General features: G+C 37.5%; 1 protein-coding gene across 3 annotated transcripts in view; it reads right to left on the reverse strand.

Annotated features, from left to right (window-relative positions):
- Nucleotides 1-18,998, reverse strand: part of GTPBP8 (GTP binding protein 8 (putative)) — a 31,646-nt gene that overhangs the window by 5,796 nt on the left and 6,852 nt on the right. The window contains exons 5-7 of one of the 3 annotated variants that reach the window (XM_043874029.1): nucleotides 8,684-8,802; nucleotides 8,370-8,483; nucleotides 3,772-3,921 (exon numbers count right to left, since the gene is read on the reverse strand). In XM_043874029.1, coding sequence (XP_043729964.1) covers nucleotides 8,402-8,483; nucleotides 8,684-8,802 — 201 coding nt within the window. In that variant the 3' untranslated portion in view covers nucleotides 3,772-3,921; nucleotides 8,370-8,401. Of the gene's footprint in view, nucleotides 1-3,771; nucleotides 3,922-8,369; nucleotides 8,484-8,683; nucleotides 8,803-18,998 lie in introns of those variants that run through there. The other 2 variants (XM_043874027.1, XM_043874028.1) reach the window with 2 other exon arrangements.

An 18,998-nucleotide genomic window follows, 5' to 3' on the forward strand; every position in this document is an offset into this window, starting at 1 on the left:
ACTGTTAGTCAATTTTTTACTTAAGACCTGAATAATTAGGTTTGTAAAACTTACATTGTGCCTTAGGTAAATGGGATGCAGGGGTGGGGTGTAGCAAGGAATCACCTAGAAGGTCACTTTGACCTTAATGGCTCCACTGTAGCTAAGTGCTCTTCTGAATACCAAGGTTTGTAGCTTTTAACAGCAGTACTGTCTGTCTTCTGTATGTTAGAACTGATCATCAGTTTTGCCACTAAGTGTATTAGCAGGCAATGATTACAACCATTATTTCACTTAATTTGTTAACCTTATAGGAGGGCATATTAAAATGCTTTTGGAATTGTCCAAAAGTTTGTAGGGGAGCTTGTTTATTTGGGTGCTAGTGATTGATTCCAAATACATTTTTTTCCAGAAAGGATATAGAGTGACTTGCAGTTATACACAAATTAGAACTAGGTGAGAAAGTTAAATGAAAAAGCTAAGGAAACACAAAATCAATCAACCTAGAAAAGTTAAAAATAGATTTATAATTTGGTGCTGATGCTATCATCTGATATTTGTATGTTGCTCATACAATTGCTCTGAGAAGGTAAATCCTACATATTTTCAAATAATGATGCGAAGTTTGAGGTTTCTTTCAAATATTCTAACTTTCTAGAATTAGGTTAATAAGCTATTTTTCAAGCAGGTTGTAGGCTTAAGTTTTATGTTTACATATAGTAATTTATACAGTGCCCTAGTATATACTGCATCTTCTTTTCCTCAGTCATCCTGCTGTTTTTTAAGTTTTCCTTTTTGTTCTTTATCTGGCCTTGTTCTTTCCTTGTCTGTTTTCTATATATTTTCCACTTACTTACTATACCAGTGGTTCTCAAACTGTAGGGATGTCTTGAGAATCACTTAGTGAGGTTGTTTAAAATGCCGATTTTGAGTCCCTTCCAGAGACTGATAATCATGGCTAGGGGACAGGATCAGAAATCTGCATTTTTAGTACGGGGCTCAGGTGATTTTGATGCAAGTAACCCAAAATACAGTTAGATAAACACTGGTTTAGCTCCCTTCTTTCCTGAAGCCTTGCTAAGTCAATCTCTAGTCACTTTTTATTAGTTCATCTTTCTCCTGGTTTCCTACCAAGTGGTACAGCTACTTAGTACTTTAAGACATGGACAATATCGAGGAAGTCTCCTTCATGACAAGTCTAGAAATAGACATCAGCTTCTAAGATTCAAGATCCAATCTTGCTTCTGCTTTTATGTGCATGTGACACTAATCATGCACAAATAGCAGGTTTCTCTGGGCTCAGTTCTTCCATCTGAAGTGGTATTACTGTCCAATAATCATAAACCTGTACAGCTGGAAGAGACTTTGGAGATCACCCTTCATTGTATACAATACAGTGGTTCAGTGAATTGTCTATAAGGAGGTCAAACTGGATTAGACTATAAGCCTAGCATTTTTTTCCTATTTCATTAATGTTCCTTTGGAGTATGTTTATCTCCTTTTCCCATCTGCCCCTTAAAATCCTGGGAAAAACAGTTAAGAGTTTCATGTCTCCATAAGTTGGTAAAAATAAGAAACATAGTATTCTATATTTTTTTTCCAAACAAATTCAAATGTTTTAAGTTTTAAAAGTGAATTCTTAAATATACAAAACCATAACTTACCCAGTAAATTAGATTAGAAAATAACTGTTAGCATCATCATAGTAAATACCAATATAATCCCTTCTGGTGGCATTAACACACTCTGGCCATTTGTAAGAGCAGTGTGGTAGACCTCTCATGTGTCACTTCAAATCTTCTTGGCCTCTTGCTGCAGCCACTACTATGATAACCAGTCTCAAGCAGGACTGGACAACTACACCTTGCCTCCTGGCCTCTGACAAGCTACAGGAACTGCTTGGCGTTTGGGCATACACAACTTGGAAGAGGTATGGGGGCTATCCTCTAATCCCCCTTCAAAGACAATTCAGAGGCACATTTCATAAGGTTCCACAGATCCATCAAGATCAAGCCCTAGTGCTATGTTGTTTCCAACTCAATGCATCCTTGATTGGCTTTCCTTCCATCTGTTTCATTTTCCGTTCATTCCTGTTTCCTGGAATCACATCCCCAATAAACTATTGGACAAGCTTTTGTCTTGGACCCTCCTTTTAGGAGAACCAAAGTCAAGGCTAAGACAAGCTGTAAAATAACACTCTCAGGCAGAAAGATGACTTTTAAGATAATTTTGTTTTTATCAATATATATTTTACTTGCTGAATGCCCATATTACAAGTTTTTTTTTTCTTCTTAAAGTTTAAATCACTGCTGGTTAGACTAAACCAGTAGTAGTAACTGTAAAACTGAAAACATATTCAGAACTGAATTTTCTAAAAGTCAAAAAGTTGTTTTATAGCATTAATTTTTTAGCCAATGCTATTGCTATAACATTTTAATATTCAGCCTCACTCTTAAAAGCTAAACCACTTGTATGACTAGGTCAGTAACACCTTCATAAAAATATTTTCCACTAACATTAGTCCAAAGTAAGGCTTTATCTTTCCATTCTGAATCCTAATGGGAAGATTCCATTTATAAACTGTACTATCAACTTTTTTCTCTTGCCCTGTGCAAATCAACTTTCATACCTAAAACTTTCTTCTTTGGTCTTAACCTAGATAAAATGTTACTTCCTCCACGACAGGATGTATTCTATGATAAATCTACCCATGAGTTTTGCTATATACTTGAATTGGTTTTGCTTTACAAATATGTAGAATAAATAGATGTTCTTTTCATATTTTAATCTTCATAGCTTCTGAGGTAGAGTTACAAAAGAAGTTCAGAAACATCCAACGTATAATAAATATTAGAACTGGAACTTGAATTCTGGTCTTCTGATTCTGAACCCTGTGAAAGTGACTGACCTCGGCCTGAAATAAGTGGTATTTCCATTATGGACTGATTGAAATTTTATCAAGACTAATTTTTGTTATATTCAAATGAGGTCTCCAAAAAAAGATAAGTTATAGTCATACATATAAAGACCCTGATGCTGGGAAAGATTGAAGGTAAAAGAAGAAGAGGGTGGCAGAGGATGAGATGGTTAGATAGCACCAATGACTCAATAAACATAAATTTGAGCAAATTCTGGGAGGTAGTGAAAGAGAGGGAAGCCTGGTGTGCTGCAGTTCATGGGATGGCAGTCAAGACACAACTTGGTGACTGAACAACAACGTAAGAATTTACCTTCAACCCATCTATCACTGCTTAACAAAAAAGTAGCCCATTTTTACCTAGTGCATTGTAATATTTAAAAAAATAGAGTAATGGATATTCCTTTAAAAGACAAAAACCCAATAAATAATATGGCAAACTGTCATCTACACAGTAGGGGCTACCCTGATGCTCAGACAATAAAGAATCTGCCTGCAATGCGGGAGATGCAACTTCAATCCCTGTGTCAGGATTCCCTGGAGAAGGGAATGGCTACCCACTCCAGTATTCTTGCCTGGAGAATGCCATGGACAGAGGAGTCAGGCGGGCTACAGTCCATAGGGTTGCAAAGAGTCAGACACGACTGAGTAACTAACACTCTCACTATCATCTACATGGTAGGAAACAAATTTTCATTTTATGGACTTCTATGTGGTCTTGTTTGTTAAAAACTGCTGGTACCTCTTCTAATGAACAGCATAACTCAATCATGTATAAACCTTTCTGCCCCTATAGGCACAAATTCATTCTTCCTTTGGAAATATGCAGGTTTTAATGCTGAAGTGATCCTTCTGCAAGTTACAGATACACAACATTTAAAACAATATTGAAATTCTGTCTTTAACTGCAGTTGGCACAGACAATTTTGAATCTTCAGCTAAATTGGAAGCCATTAGTCTTAACATTTCCTGTTACATCAGCTATAAAGCATCTCAGCAGATGGATTCCAGAATAGGTCACAGCACTGTGGGGAAAAAAAAAAAGATCATTTTCTTCCTTACTTCAGAGGTAGTAACAGATCTGAATTCACCTAGCTTAAAATCTGTTTACAGACACTTGTGAATTCTGGGTGTGAAACAGGGTATCTTAATTTGTCCTACCTTTCCTCTCTTCCCCGGCATCTCTTGTAATATTCCAAATCTGGTGATCCACATCATCTGATCTATTCCCTTCATGATTCTAAACACTTCACATCTACTATTTTGCTTTTTATTTTCCAGACCAAGTTATTATTATTGTGGTATAACTGACATACAACATTAGTTTCAGTGATATAATGATTCGATATTTGTATATATTGCAAAATGATCACCACAATAAGTCTAGTTACACCTGCCACCATTTATAGTAAACAATTTTTTTTTTCCCTTGTGGTGAGGACTTTTACGATCTACTCTCTTAGCAACTTTCAAATATGCAATACAGCTTTACTAACTGTGGTAACCATATTGTATATTACACCATCCTCATGGTTTATTTTATAACTGGGTTTGTACCTTTTGACCTTCACCCATTTTTCTTACCCCCAACCTCTACCTCTGGCAACCACGAATCTCTTCTCATCTGAGCTTGTTTTTTAAAATTCCACATGTAAGTGAAATCACACATTATTTGTCTTTCTCTGACTTATTTCACTTAGCATAATGCTCTCAAGGTCCATTCATGTCTTCTCAAATGGCAGGATTTCCTCCTTTTTGGTGGCTGAATAGTATACCATTTGTGTATACACAATGACCCTTGAAAACCATGGATTTAATCTGTATTTATCCACTTATATGTGGATGTTTTACAATGGTAAATACCACAGCGTTACATCCAGTTGGTTGAATCCAGGGATTAGGAGGAAATATGGTTATGGCAGGTCAACTATTAAGTTATACTTGGATTTTTGACTGGGCTAAGGGTCAGAACCCTTAACCCCTCACATTGTTCAAGGGTCAACTGTACAGTACCACATCTTCTCTGTCCATTCATCCACTGAGGGACACTTAAGTTGTTTCCAAATTTTGGCTATTAAAAATAATGCTGTAATGAGCATGGGGGTACACATATCTTTTCAAATTAATGTTTTCATTTTCTTTAGATGTATATCCAGGAGTGTAATTCTTGGATCATATTGTAGTTCTATTTTTAGTCTTTTGAGGAATCAATACTGTTTTCTTTAGTGACTACACCAATTTACATTCCTACCAACAGTACACAAGGATTCCCTTTTTTCTATATCCATGCCAATACTTATGTCTTATCTTTTTGATAACAGCAATTCTAACAGGTGTGAGGTGATATCTCACTGTGGTTTTGATTTGGACTTCCATGATGATCAGTGATGTTGAGGATCATTTCATGTACCTGTTAGCTATCTGTATGTCTTTGGAAAAATGTCTATTCAGATCCTGTATCTATTTTTTAAACTGTTTTTTTTTTTTTTTTTTTTTTACCATTGAGTTGTATGAGTTCTTTATGTATTTTGGATATTAACCCCATCAGATATATGACTTACAAATATCTTCTTCCATTGATTAGGCTGACTTCATTTTGTTGATAATTTTCTTTGCTGTGCAGAAACTTTTAGTTTAATATAGTCCCACTCACTCATCTTTGCTTTTGGAGTCAGATCCAAAAACTCACCACTTAAGAGTGATGTCAAGGAGCTTACAGCGTATTTTCTTCTAGGAATTTTATGGTCTCATGTCTTACATTCAAGTACTTTTCCATTTTGAGTTAATTTTCGTGTATAGTGTAAGACAGTAGCCTAGTTTCATTCTTTTGCATGTGGTTGTCCAATTTTTCCAGCACCATTTATTGAAGAGACTGTCCTTTCCCTATTATATAGTCTTGACTCCTTTGAAAATTAACTGCTCATATATGCAGGGGATTATTTCTGGGCTTTCTATTCTGTTCCACTGACCTGTATGTCTGTTTTTATGCCAATACCATATTGTTTCATTACTATAGCTTTTGTGACACAGTTTGAAATCAGGAAATGTGATACCTCCAGCTTTGTTCTTTCTTAAGATTGCTTTGGCTATCCAGGGTCATCTGTGGTTCCATGTAGTTTTTCAGACTATTCAATTTCTGTGAAAAATGCCATTGGAATATCTTATATTTTGCTTTTTATTTCCCAGACTGAAATTCTGATCTCTTTAATTTGTTCTTTTTGTGAGAAAGATTAAATTACCATGATAATACAGACTTTTCATGATTAAAAAAAAAAAAGTCACTGTCACCATTATTGTGTCTATTATTGATCTGTCTTACTGTATCTATCCATATCCTTTCATCCATTTGTCATCATGGAAGTGAACACATGGTTTCTTGGGATACACAGACTTTTATGAAGACACTATAACTTTTATGGATGTAGGTATGGTGTATATGTGTATATAAAACAGGTAAAATATTCTCTGCTATATTGCTAATTCTCTTTGATAAAGCTGCCTCCATACTGATTCTCAATTATACCTGAAGTTACACATGTATGGTTTAAAGAAGAAATACAAGTTGGATAGTCTACACACTAACTATGGCACCATAAAATTATTTGCAACATTTTTGTCAATTCATGATTTTCTTTGTCCTAAGAATCAGTTCTCATTTGTGTGAAAACCACAGAAGCAATTATATTGTGCCTACTTATATATTTCTTCCATACCAGTTATAAAAACAGACTTTTGATCCCAGCATCAAACTTTAGGGGCCTTTTGTCAGTTTTATTTCTCTAACTCAGTTGGGGCAGAGTTCAGAGATGAAGGTGAGCACTTAAACTTTTGCCAACAGGCTTAAAAGGCCAAACCTTGCTGGACTACATGTCTACGCACACTTCCACCTTTCTCCTACCAAGACCATACAGGAAGAGGAGAAAATAAAACCTGTCTTATTTTATAATAATTATTCTCTGACTAGGTCAAATTCCCTTTTGGAGGGATGTACTGGGGCTTGGTCAAGCCAATAAAAGCAAAGAGTATAAATAACTCTACTATCTGAATTGGGTTTTGAAAACTACAGAGTACAGCCTGACAACTTCCTGTATGTGGTCACTGTGGTATCCTGAACGTTGAAGTTCTTGAAAGCTAGCACCTCCTGTATATGTCTCAATTCGTAAGACTTTGAGTACTGTGTGGCTTCTGCAGTACCTTAGTCACTTAGTCAGTATGGTGGCACAGTGATTCAAAGGTCATGCAGCAGAAAATGCCAGCCTATCTAAAGAAGGGAACACCTCTAAAAAGTACTGAGAATCTGTTAGTTCAGGTTGTTGGCCTGACCTTGCCATTGACTGACTGACTTCTGGGAAGGAAAGAAACTAATTTTATTATGTGGTTAATATGTGTACATCAGTCACAATATATTTTATTTAATCCTTCTAACCATTACATTTTTCCTCAAAAAATGAAATAAGTTACTTTAAAAGCTACTGCCAAGAAGTAGAAAAACCATGTAAAACCATGGCTGTCTTGACCCTTGAGGTCCATGCTCTTTCTGTATCAGCAAATGCTTCCCTGAAACTCCCTTCACTTCTCTGACCTGTAATGTATCTGTGAAACAGAGATGCTTACTTTGTGGATCAATTAAGTGTTTAGAATGATCTAGTGACATAACCTTCCCCAAGACCATCTGTTTTCAGATAGCTCTAGTTGTTCTTAATGTCAAGCCACAATAGAACTTGACTGAACTGATGGTATACAGCTTAAAGCAGTGTGACATTACTGTTCGATCACTCCCTTGTTTTGAACACTAAAATTATAACACTGTAGCTCAAGACAACTTTGTCAGTTTTTCCCCAGCCTCATTATATTATTTAACTCAGCCTACCGTCAACTGATAATAAATGCAGCTGTTGGGCCATAATTGCCCATCTTGTGTTTATTTTACCTTTTTAGCTGAAGTCTCATTTCCTTCTTATTAAACATTTAAAAGAAAGCAATTATTTTTCTTAGACAATGCTCAGGGCTCTAAGAAGAAACAGGATTTCATTCCTGCCCATAGGAGTTTCCACTGTATCTATCAGACACAGACAAATGAACAGGATAAATACTTAAATGTAAGTCAAGGGGGAAAAGCATTTTGTAGAAATGAATGAAGACAGACTTCAACTGCATATTCATACAGACAATTGTGATCTGGATCGGTAGGGATGAGAATAACTGCTTAGAGGAGAGTTTCATGTAATTTCTTGTAGAAACTATCATAGTGCCTTCCACAAAGAAGTCAGAGTCGGAAAATCACACAGGAGTGGCACTGTATTTCTGCTATAATACAGATTACTTACTGTATCCAAAGTGTACACTGAAAGTAAAAACTCATGTTTCATTGCTAAACCACATCTAATACCTCAAAAATTGCTGGCTCAGGAAATAACCATCCTGTCTGCTACCAATGCTTAATTCTAGCTTATATGAAGCATTTCTTCCTTACATATGGTCCTTTAAAAGGAAAATTCTTATCCTTTACAGCTTGATGTGGTCTAGGGTTGAAACAGGCTGAAGTAGAAAGATCATGAAGATACTACAGGGAAGATTCAGCAAGAATCTGCAGACAGAAGAAAGAATAGAGGAAAGGAAAAAAATAAGTGTTGATGGGTTGTACCAATAAGTTATGGCTAAGTGCAGAGTCTTCTAAACTCCTCTAGTCTTAAAAGGATACCTCAATTTCAGAAACACTGATTGAATGCTAAAGGTTGTTAGCACATAAAGTTATATGTTAGTACATAAAGACAATTCAACTCTTACCTTACAGGGAACAACTGAGGAAAACATCCTTGTGTTTTAGTGTCAACAAATTTCTGGATCTGAAGCACTTGTTTTAAAAGATGTCCCTTGGAAGATTTGTCAATTTTTGTTAATACCATCTGTAGGAAAACAAATATTTAAGCATTAGAAATAAAGTACAGTTGACCCTTGAGCAACATGGGCTTAAAATGCAAAGGTGCACTTATATGCAGATAATTTCAACAGTAAATACCACAATATTACATGATCTGTGGTTGATTAAATCCATGGATATGGCGCTGCCAATATGGAGGAACCACCAATACAGAAGAACCTTGAATAGGAAGGGCTGACTGTAAGTTAAACTTGGATTTGCGACTGAAAGGAGGGTTGGTGCCCCTAATTCCCATACTGTTCAAGGGTCAACTGTTATTTCTTAATATACAGTTTATACATTTTAGTTACACAATTTCAATAACAACTAGGTGACCTATGCAAGTTTCTTAATCTCTCTGTACTTGTTTCCTCATCTATAAAAATAAAAGCAATACCTTCTAAAGGAGCTGCTGTAAAGATTAAATAAATTAATATATGCAACATATAAAGCATACACTATGTGTTTGCTGTTTCCAATGCTTTAACCACACAGGGCCATAATATCTTGGATTCAAGACCAGTGTATAGAACCCTGGGGCCATATTTGCCATTGCTATACACCAAATGTTTCATGTGATCACTATTTATTTTGTGGTCTAAGACAGAGAAGTATTATTAGCTTCATACACATAAAACTACCAATTTATAATCATTTTTGAAATATTGAATTGTTCTACCTTATATGTTAAATTTAAAGGAAAAATTAGAAATCAGGTTATTTGTAGGTTGTAGCCACTGTAGTTATATTCCAACTTAAATAAAGATAATACTCCAAGTAAGCCTAGAATTTACTACGGTTAACAGCAAATATAATACTTTAAATAATTTACTTACTCAAAGACAATTACATACTAGAGAAAGATCAAGGTGTGATGATTACAAAATTAATTAAAAGGTAAAAACCTTGATGTATTTTTCAGAAGTTTTCCTAGGAAATCTCTATAAAATTAAATTTCTTGACTAACCATTTATGCTTTTCAGTTATAAAAATATATAAATGATTAAAATAAAATATAATGATCATAAATAAACTATACAACATAAAAAATATTAATGGCAGAAGGAGTGAGAAGCAGAAAGTAGAAGTCTTTCTTCATAAAGATAAATATGCTGATACCTAATTCCTCTATCACAACTTCTTTTACAAAGAAAAAGGCTTATATTTTCTTAAAAGTTAAAACTGAAGAAAAAATATGATTTCACAACATGTATCTATGACATCAAATTAGGAGTAAATTATTACATTATCAATAAAACTGGTTGGGGGGGGAGGAGCCAAGATGGCAGAGACCATCTTGGGACAGGCAGACCACTTTCTCCCCTACAAATTCATTGAAAGAACAATTGAATGCAGAGCAAACTTCACAAAACAACTTCTGATCGCTAGCTGAGGTCATCAGGCGCCCAGAAAAGCAGCCCATTGTCTTCGAAAGGAGGTAGGACAAAATATAAAAGATAAAAAGAAAGACAAAAGAGCTAGGGATGGAGACCCGTCCCGGGAAGGGAGTCTTAATAGAGGAAGTTTCCGAACACCAGGAAACCCTCGCACTGGCGGGTCTGGGGGAAGTTTTTGAATCTCAGAGGGCAACCTAAGTGTGAGGGGAAAAATAAATAAAACCCACAGATTACGTGCCTAAAAGCAACTCCCAGCAGAAAGGTACCCCAGACGCCCGCATCCGCCACCAGCAAGTGGGGGCGGAAGGGAGAGGAGCGGGCAGCATTGCTTATGGTAAGGACTGGGCTTGAGTGCCCCGAGGGCAATCGGAGGGAGCTTTTGTGAGCTACCAACTTAAACTGTGGGACATCAAAAGAGAGAGAGAAAATTAACCGGCCTGAACACACTGCTGGCCGTTCACAGAACAAAGGGACCGAGCAAGTCCAGAGGAGCTAGCCCCGCTGGACGCAGGTGGCAGGGGGTAGGGGAAACGGGCAGGCTCGGCCCCAAGGACTGCATCCCTTACCACACTGCAAACAGGCCTCCAGTTTCTAACCAAAGACTTCCCGAGATTCTGGATGGTCGACATCCGGGAGGGTCGCGGCTAGACACAGGGCGCACGCACCCGACCAGCACGGGCAGGGACTGGAGCTGGGGACGCGGAGGGGAGAAGGCGCACGCACCTAACTGGTGTCGGCCGAAACTGAGGCTGGGACCACGGTGGGGAGAAGGCACGCCACACCCAGGGAGAGTGCGCCCGTCAAACTCCTGGCTGCCTGAGCTGCTTGGGCCGGGGAAGGCACAAAACGCAGGCGCAGCTGAGTCCACGCTTTTGTGGAAAACCCGAGGGCTGGAACCACGCGCAGCGCAGGGCACGCTCCATATAGAGCAGCCGGGAGCCTGAGCAGCCTAGACGGGGAAAGCAGCGCCAGCCCCTCCCTGAAGCGCGACGGAACTAGCAACCTGAACAACAGACCACTTCCGCCCGCGTATGTCAGGGCGGAAATTAGGCCCTGAAGAGACCAGCAAACAGAAGCCAAAAAAACCAAGGGAACTGCTTCAGAAGGGACCAGTGCAACAGATTAAAACCCCTGTAGAGAACACTGACTACACCGGAAGGGGCCTGTAGATATCGAGAAGTGTAAGCTGGAACGAGGAGCTATCTGAAACTGAACCGAACCCACACTGACCGCAACAGCTCCAGAGAAATTCCTAAATATATTTCTACTTTTTTTTTTTAATTATAAAAAATTTTTTTTTCTTTTCTTTTCTATTTTTTCTCTTTTATTTTCTTTTAAAATTCCCTATTACCACCCCATTACTCCTTAACTTTCATTTTCATAGATTTTTATGATTTTTTTCAATTAGGAAAAATTGTTTTTCTTGTTTTTTTAATTTTTTCTTTTCTTTTTTCTTTTTCTCTTATTTCCTTCTAAAGTCCTCTATTACTCCTCTACTACTCCTTAATTTTCATTTTCATTTCACTATAACCTTGCAAAAAAAAAAAAAGAGAAGCCCTATTATTAAACCAAACTTCATATATATTGCTAAAATTTTTTGTGTTTTTGTTTTTAATATGTATTGTAAAGAGTCTAACCTCTATGCTAGATTTTTAATCTTTGTTTTTCAGTATGTGATACAAATTTTGGACATTTAAGAATCCAATATTCAGTTCCCATTTCTATTCTGGAGTGTGTTGATTACTCTCTCCCAATTCTGACTCTCCATTTTGTACCTCAGAACACCTCTATTTCCTCCTTTCCCCTTCTCTTCCCAATCCAATTCTGTGAATCTCTGTGGGTGTCTGGGCTACGGAGAACACTCTGGAAACAGACAACTGCGTAGATCTGTCTCTCTCCTCTTGAGTCCCCCTTTTTCGCCTCCTGCTCATCTCTATCTCCCTCCTCCCTCTCCTCTTTTTCATGTAACTCTGTGAACCTCTCTGGGTGTCCCTCACGGTGGAGAATCTTTTCACCGTTAACCTAGAAGTTTTATTATCAGTGCTGTATAGTTGGAGAAGTCTTGAGACTACTGGAAGAATAAAACTGAAATCCAGAGGCAGGAGACTTAAGTCCAAAACCTGAGAACACCAGAAAACTCCTGACTACAGGGAACATTAAGTAATAAGAGACCGTCCAAAAGCCTCCATACCTACACTAAAACCAACCACCACCCAAGAGGCAGTAGTTTCAGAGCAAGACATACCACGCGAATTCTCCAGCAACGCAGGAACATAGCCCTGAACGTCAACATACAGGCTGTCCAAGGTCACACCTAACACACAGACCCATCTCAAAACTCATTACTGGGCACTCCATTGCACTCCAGAGAGAAGAAATCTAGTTCCATGCACCAGAACACTGACGCAAGCTTCCCTAACCAGGAAACCTTGACAAGCCAATCGTCCAACCCCACCCACTGGGTAAAACCTCCACAATAAAAAGGAACCACAGACCTCCAGAATACAGAAAGCCCACTCCAGACACAGCAATCTAAACAAGATGAAAAGGCAGAGAAATACCCAACAGGTAAAGGAACATGAAAAATGCCCACCAAGTCAAACAAAAGAGGAGGAGATAGGGAATCTACCTGAAAAAGAATATAGAATAATGATAATAAAAATGATCCAAAATCTTGAAAACAAAATGGAGTTACAGATAAATAGCCTGGAGACAAAGATTGAGAAGATGCAAGAAATGTTTAATAAAGACCTAGAAGAAATAAAAAAGAGTCAATTAAAAATGAATAATGCAATGAATGAGATAAAAAACACTCTGGAGGGAACCAACAGTAGAATAATGGAGGCAGAAGACAGGATAAGTGAGGTAGAAGATAAAATGGTGGAAATAAATGAAGCAGAGAGGAAAAAAGAAAAAAGAATCAAAAGAAATGAGGACAACCTCAGGGACCTCTGGGACAATGTGAAATGCCCCAACATTCAAATCATAGGAGTCCCAGAAGAAGAAGACAAAAAGAAAGGCCATGAGAAAATACTCAAGGAGATAATAGCTGAAAACTTCCCTAAAATGGGGAAGGAAATAGCCACCAAGTCCAAGAAACCCAGAGAGTCCCAAACAGGATATACCCAAGGCGAAACACCCCAAGACACATATTAATCAAATTAACAAAGATCAAACACAAAGAACAAATATTAAAAGCAGCAAGGGAGAAACAACAAACAACACACAAAGGGATTCCCATAAGGATAACAGCTGATCTATCAATAGAAACCCTCCAGACTAGAAGGGAATGGCAGGACATACTTAAAGTAATGAAAGAGAATAACCTACAACCTAGATTACTGTACCCAGCAAGGATCTCATTCAGATATGAAGGAGAATTCAAAAGCTTTACAGACAAGCAAAAGCTGAGAGAATTCAGCACCACCAAACCAGCTCTTCAACAAATGCTAAAGGATCTTCTCTAGACAGGAAACACAGAAAGGCTGTATAAACGTGAACCCAAAACAACAAAGTAAATGGTAACGGGACCACACCTATCAATAATTACCTTAAATGTAAATGGGTTGAATGCCCCAACCAAAAGACAAAGACTGGCTGAATGGATACAAAAACAAGACCCCTATATATGCTGTCTACAGGAGACCCACCTCAAAACAAGAGACACATACAGACTAAAAGTGAAGGGCTGGAAAAAAATATTTCACACAAACGGAGACCAAAAGAAAGCAGGAGTCGCAATACTCATATCAGATAAAATAGACTTTCAAATAAAGGCTGTGAAAAGAGACAAAGAAGGACACTACATAATGATCAAAGGATCAATCCAAGAAGAAGATATAACAATTACAAATATATATGCACCCAACATAGGGGCACTGCAATATGTAAGGCAAACGCTAACGAGTATGAAAGAGGAAATTAACAGTAATACAATAATAGTGGGAGACTTTAATACCCCACTCACACCTATGGATAGATCAACTAAACAGAAAATTAACAAGGAAACACAAACTTTAAATGACACAATGGACCAGCTAGACCTTACTGACATCTATAGGACGTTTCACCCCACAACAATCAACTTCACCTTTTTCTCAAGTGCACGCGGAAACTTCTCCAGAATAGATCACATCCTGGGCCATAAATCTGGTCTTGGAAAATTCAAAAAAACTGAAATCATTCCAGTCATCTTTTCTGACCACAGTGCATTAGGATTAGATCTCAATTACAGGAAAAAAACCATTAAAAATTCAAACATATGGAGGCTAAATAACACGCTTCTGAATAACCAACAAATCATAGAAGAAATCAAAAAAGAAATCAAAATATGTATAGAAATGAATGAAAATGAAAACACAACAACCCAAAACCTATGGGACACTGTAAAAGCAGTGGTAAGGGGAAGATTCATAGCATTACAGGCCTACATCAAGAAATAAGAAAAAAGTCAAATAAATAACCCAGCTCTACACCTAAAGCAACTAGAGAAGGAAGAAATGAAGAACCCCAGGGTTAGTAGAAGGAAAGACATCTTAAAAGTTAAGGCAGAAATAAATGCAAAAGAAACTAAAGAGACCATAGCAAAAATCAACAAAGCTAAAAGCTGGTTTTTTGAAAAAATAAACAAAATTGACAAACCATTAGCAAGACTCATTAAGAAACAAAGGGAGAAGAAACAAATCAACAAAATTACAAATGAAAATGGAGAGATCACAACAGACAACACTGAAATACAAAGGATCATAAGAGACTACTACCAGCAGCTCTATGCCAATAAAATGGACAACTTGGAAGAAATGGACAGGTTCTTAGAAAAGTATAACTTTCTAAAATTGAACCAGGAAGAAATAGAAGATCTTAACAGAGCCATCACAAGCAAGGAAATCGAAACTGTAATCAGAAATCTTCCAGCAAACAAAAGCCCAGGACCAGATGGCTTCACAGCTGAATTCTACCAAAAATTTAGAGAAGAGCTAACACCTATCTTACTCAAACTCTTCCAGAAAATTGCAGAAGAACATAAACTTCCAAACTCATTCTATGAGGCCACCATCACCCTAATTCCAAAACCAGACAAAGATGCCACAAAAAAAGAAAACTACAGGCCAATATCACTGATGAACATAGATGCAAAAATCCTTAACAAAATTCTAGCAAACAGAATCCAACAACATATTAAAAACATCATACACCATGACCAAGTGGGCTTTATCCCAGGAATTCAAGGATTCTTTAATATCCACAAATCAATCAATGTAATACACCACATTAACAAATTGAAAGATAAAAACCATATGATTATCTCAATAGATGCAGAGAAAGCCTTTGACAAAATTCAACACCCATTTATGATTAAAACTCTCCAGAAAGCAGGAATAGAAGGAACATACCTCAACATAATAAAAGCTATATATGACAAACCCACAGCAAGCATTACCCTCAATGGTGAAAAATTGAAAGCATTTCCCCTGAAATCAGGAACAAGACAAGGGTGCCCACTCTCACCACTACTATTCAACACAGTTTTGGAAGTTTTGGCCACAGCAATCAGAGCAGAAAAAGAAGTAAAAGGAATCCAGATAGGAAAAGAAGAAGTGAAACTCTCTCTGTTTGCAGATGACATGATCCTCTACATAGAAAACCATAAAGACTCTACCAGAAAATTACTAGAGCTAATCAATGAATATAGTGAAGTTGCAGGATATAAAATTAACACACAGAAATCCCTTGCATTCCTATACACTAACAAGGAGAAAACAGAAAGAGAAATTAAGGAAACAATACCATTCACCATTGCAACAATAAGAATAAAATACTTAGGAGTACATCTACCTAAAGAAACAAAAGACCTATACATAGAAAACTGTAAAACACTGATGAAAGAAATCAAAGAGGACACAAACAGATGGAGAAATATACCATGTTCATGGATTGGAAGAATCAATATTGTCAAAATGGCTATACTACCCAAAGCAATCTATAGATTCAATGCAATCCCTATCAAGCTACCAACGGTATTTTTCACAGAACTAGAACAAATAATTTCACAATTTGTATGGAAATACAAAAACCCTCAAATAGCCAAAGTATTCTTGAGAAAGAAGAATGGAACTGGAGGAATCAACCTGCCTGACTTCAGGCTCTACTACAAAGCCACAGTCATCAAGACAGTATGGTACTGGCACAAAGACAGAAATATAGATCAATGGAACAGAATAGAAAGCCCAGAGATAAATCCATGAACCTATGGACACCTTATCTTTGACAAAGGAGGCAAGGATATACAATGGAAAAAAGACAACCTCTTTAACAAGTGGTGCTGGGAAAACTGGTCAACCACTTGTAAAAGAATGAAACTAGAATACTTTCTAACACCACATACATAAATAAACTCAAAATGGATTAAAGATCTAAATGTAAGACCAGAAACTATAAAACTAGAGGAGAACATAGGCAAAACACTCTCCGACATGAATCACAGCAGGATCCTCTATGACCCACCTCCCAGAATATTGGAAATAAAAGCAAAAATAAACAAATGGGACCTAATGAAACTTAAAAGCTTTTGCACAACAAAGGAAACTATGAGTAAGGTGAAAAGACAGCCCTCAGATTGGGAGAAAATAATAGTAAATGTAGCAACAGACAAAGGATTAATCTCAAAAATATACAAGCAACTCTTGCAGCTCAATTCCAGAAAAATAAATGACCAAATCAAAAAATGGGCCAAAGAACTAAACAGACATTTCTCCAAAGAAGACATACAGAAGGATAACAAACACATGAAAAGATGCTCAACATCACTCATTATCAGAGAAATGCAAATCAAAACCACAATGAGGTACTATTACATGCCAGTCAGGATGGCTGCTATCCAAAAGTCTACAAGCAGTAAATGCTGGAGAGGGTGTGGAGAAAAGGGAACCCTCTTACACTGTTGGTGGGAATGCAAACTAGTACAGCCACTATGGAGAACAGTGTGGAGATTCCTTAAAAAACTGGAAATAGAACTGCCATATGACCCAGCAATCCCACTTCTGGGCATACACACTGAGGAAACCAGATCTGAAAGAGACACGTGCACCCCAATGTTCATCGCAGCACTGTTTATAGTAGCCAGGACATGGAAGCAACCTAGATGCCCATCAGCAGACAAATGGATAAGGAAGCTGTAGTACATATACACCATAGAATATTACTCAGCCGTTAAAAAGAATTCATTTGAATCAGTTCTAATGAGATAGATGAAACTGGAGCCCATTATACAGAGTGAAGTAAGCCAGAAAGATAAAGACCATTACAGCATACTAACACATATATATGGAATTTAGAAAGATGGTAACGATAACCCTATATGCAAAACAGAAAAAGAGACACAGATGCACAGAACAGACTTTTGAACTCTGTGGGAGAAGGAGAGCATGGGATGTTTTGAGAGAACAGCATCGAAACATGTATATTATCTATAGTGAAACAGATCACCAGCCCAGGTTGGATGCATGAGACAAGTGCTCGGGCCTGGTGCACTGGGAAGACCCAGAGGGATCGGGTGGAGAGGGAGGTGGGAGGGGGATCGGGATGGGGAATACATGTAACTCCATGGCTGATTCATGTCAATGTATGACAAAACCCACTACAATGTTGTAGAGTAATTGGCTTCCAACTAATAAAAATAGATGAAAAAAAAAAAAAGACTGGTTGGGGGATATTTGGGCTTTTCTTTTCTTTTTTTTTTTTTTTACTATGTAGACTATGTTTATCAGTCCTTTGGCTCCTCATAACTATAAATTATCTCTAATGTTTCAAAGGGCATTTGCAAACTCCAAGAATTCCATAACCCCACAAATGCAAATAGCTTTTTGACTGGTAACATGGTTTGATTTGCATTAAACTGCAAACCCACTACATTTTAGTGTTTTTTTGACATTTTTTGAAAATAAGTTATAAGACTGCCATTTAATCTGAAAAACATACAAAACAAAATAATTGCAGACACCAACCACCAATCTGTATTCTATTCTAGGGTAAATAACAGGAAGAACAGGTAAGATATTCTCATAAGAAATTTTCTTTTCCTTAAGAATATAAACATCCTACCTTTGTGTGCCAGAGCCTACTGAATTTTTGTGATGTTCTTAAATTCCAAATTAGCAAATTTTTCAGTTGCAGTTTCATTTACATTCTGATAAGTACTATCTGCCAGTTCAGTTCAGTTCAGTCGCTCAGTCGTGTCTGACTCTTTATGACCCCATGAACAGCAGCACGCCAGGTCTCCCTGTCCATCACCAACTCCCAGAGTCCACCCAAACCCATGTCCATCGAGTCAGTGATGCCATCCAACCATCTCATCCTCTGTCGTCCCCTTCTCCTCCTGCCTTCAATCTTTCCCAGCATCAGGGTCTTTTCCAATGAAATCAACTCTTCGCATCAGGTGGCCAAAGAATTGAAGCTTCAGCTTCAACATCAGTCCATCCAATGAACACCCAGGACTGATCTTCTTTAGGATGGACTGGTTGGATTTCCTTGCAGTCCAAGGGACTCTCAAGAGTCTTCTCCAACATCACAGTTCAAAAGCATCAATTCTTCGGTGCTCAGCTTTCTTCACAGTCCAACTCTCAGATCCATACATGACCACTGGAAAAACCACAGCCTTAACTAGAAGGACCTTTGTTGGCAAAGTAATGTCTCTGCTTTTTTAATATGCTGTCTAGGTTGGTCATAACTTTCCTTCCAAGGAGCAAGCGTCTTTTAATTTCATGACTGATATCACCATCTGCAGTGA

The sequence above is a fragment of the Cervus elaphus genome, chromosome 19, assembly GCF_910594005.1.
Source record: "Cervus elaphus chromosome 19, mCerEla1.1, whole genome shotgun sequence".
NCBI lineage: Eukaryota > Metazoa > Chordata > Mammalia > Artiodactyla > Cervidae > Cervus > Cervus elaphus.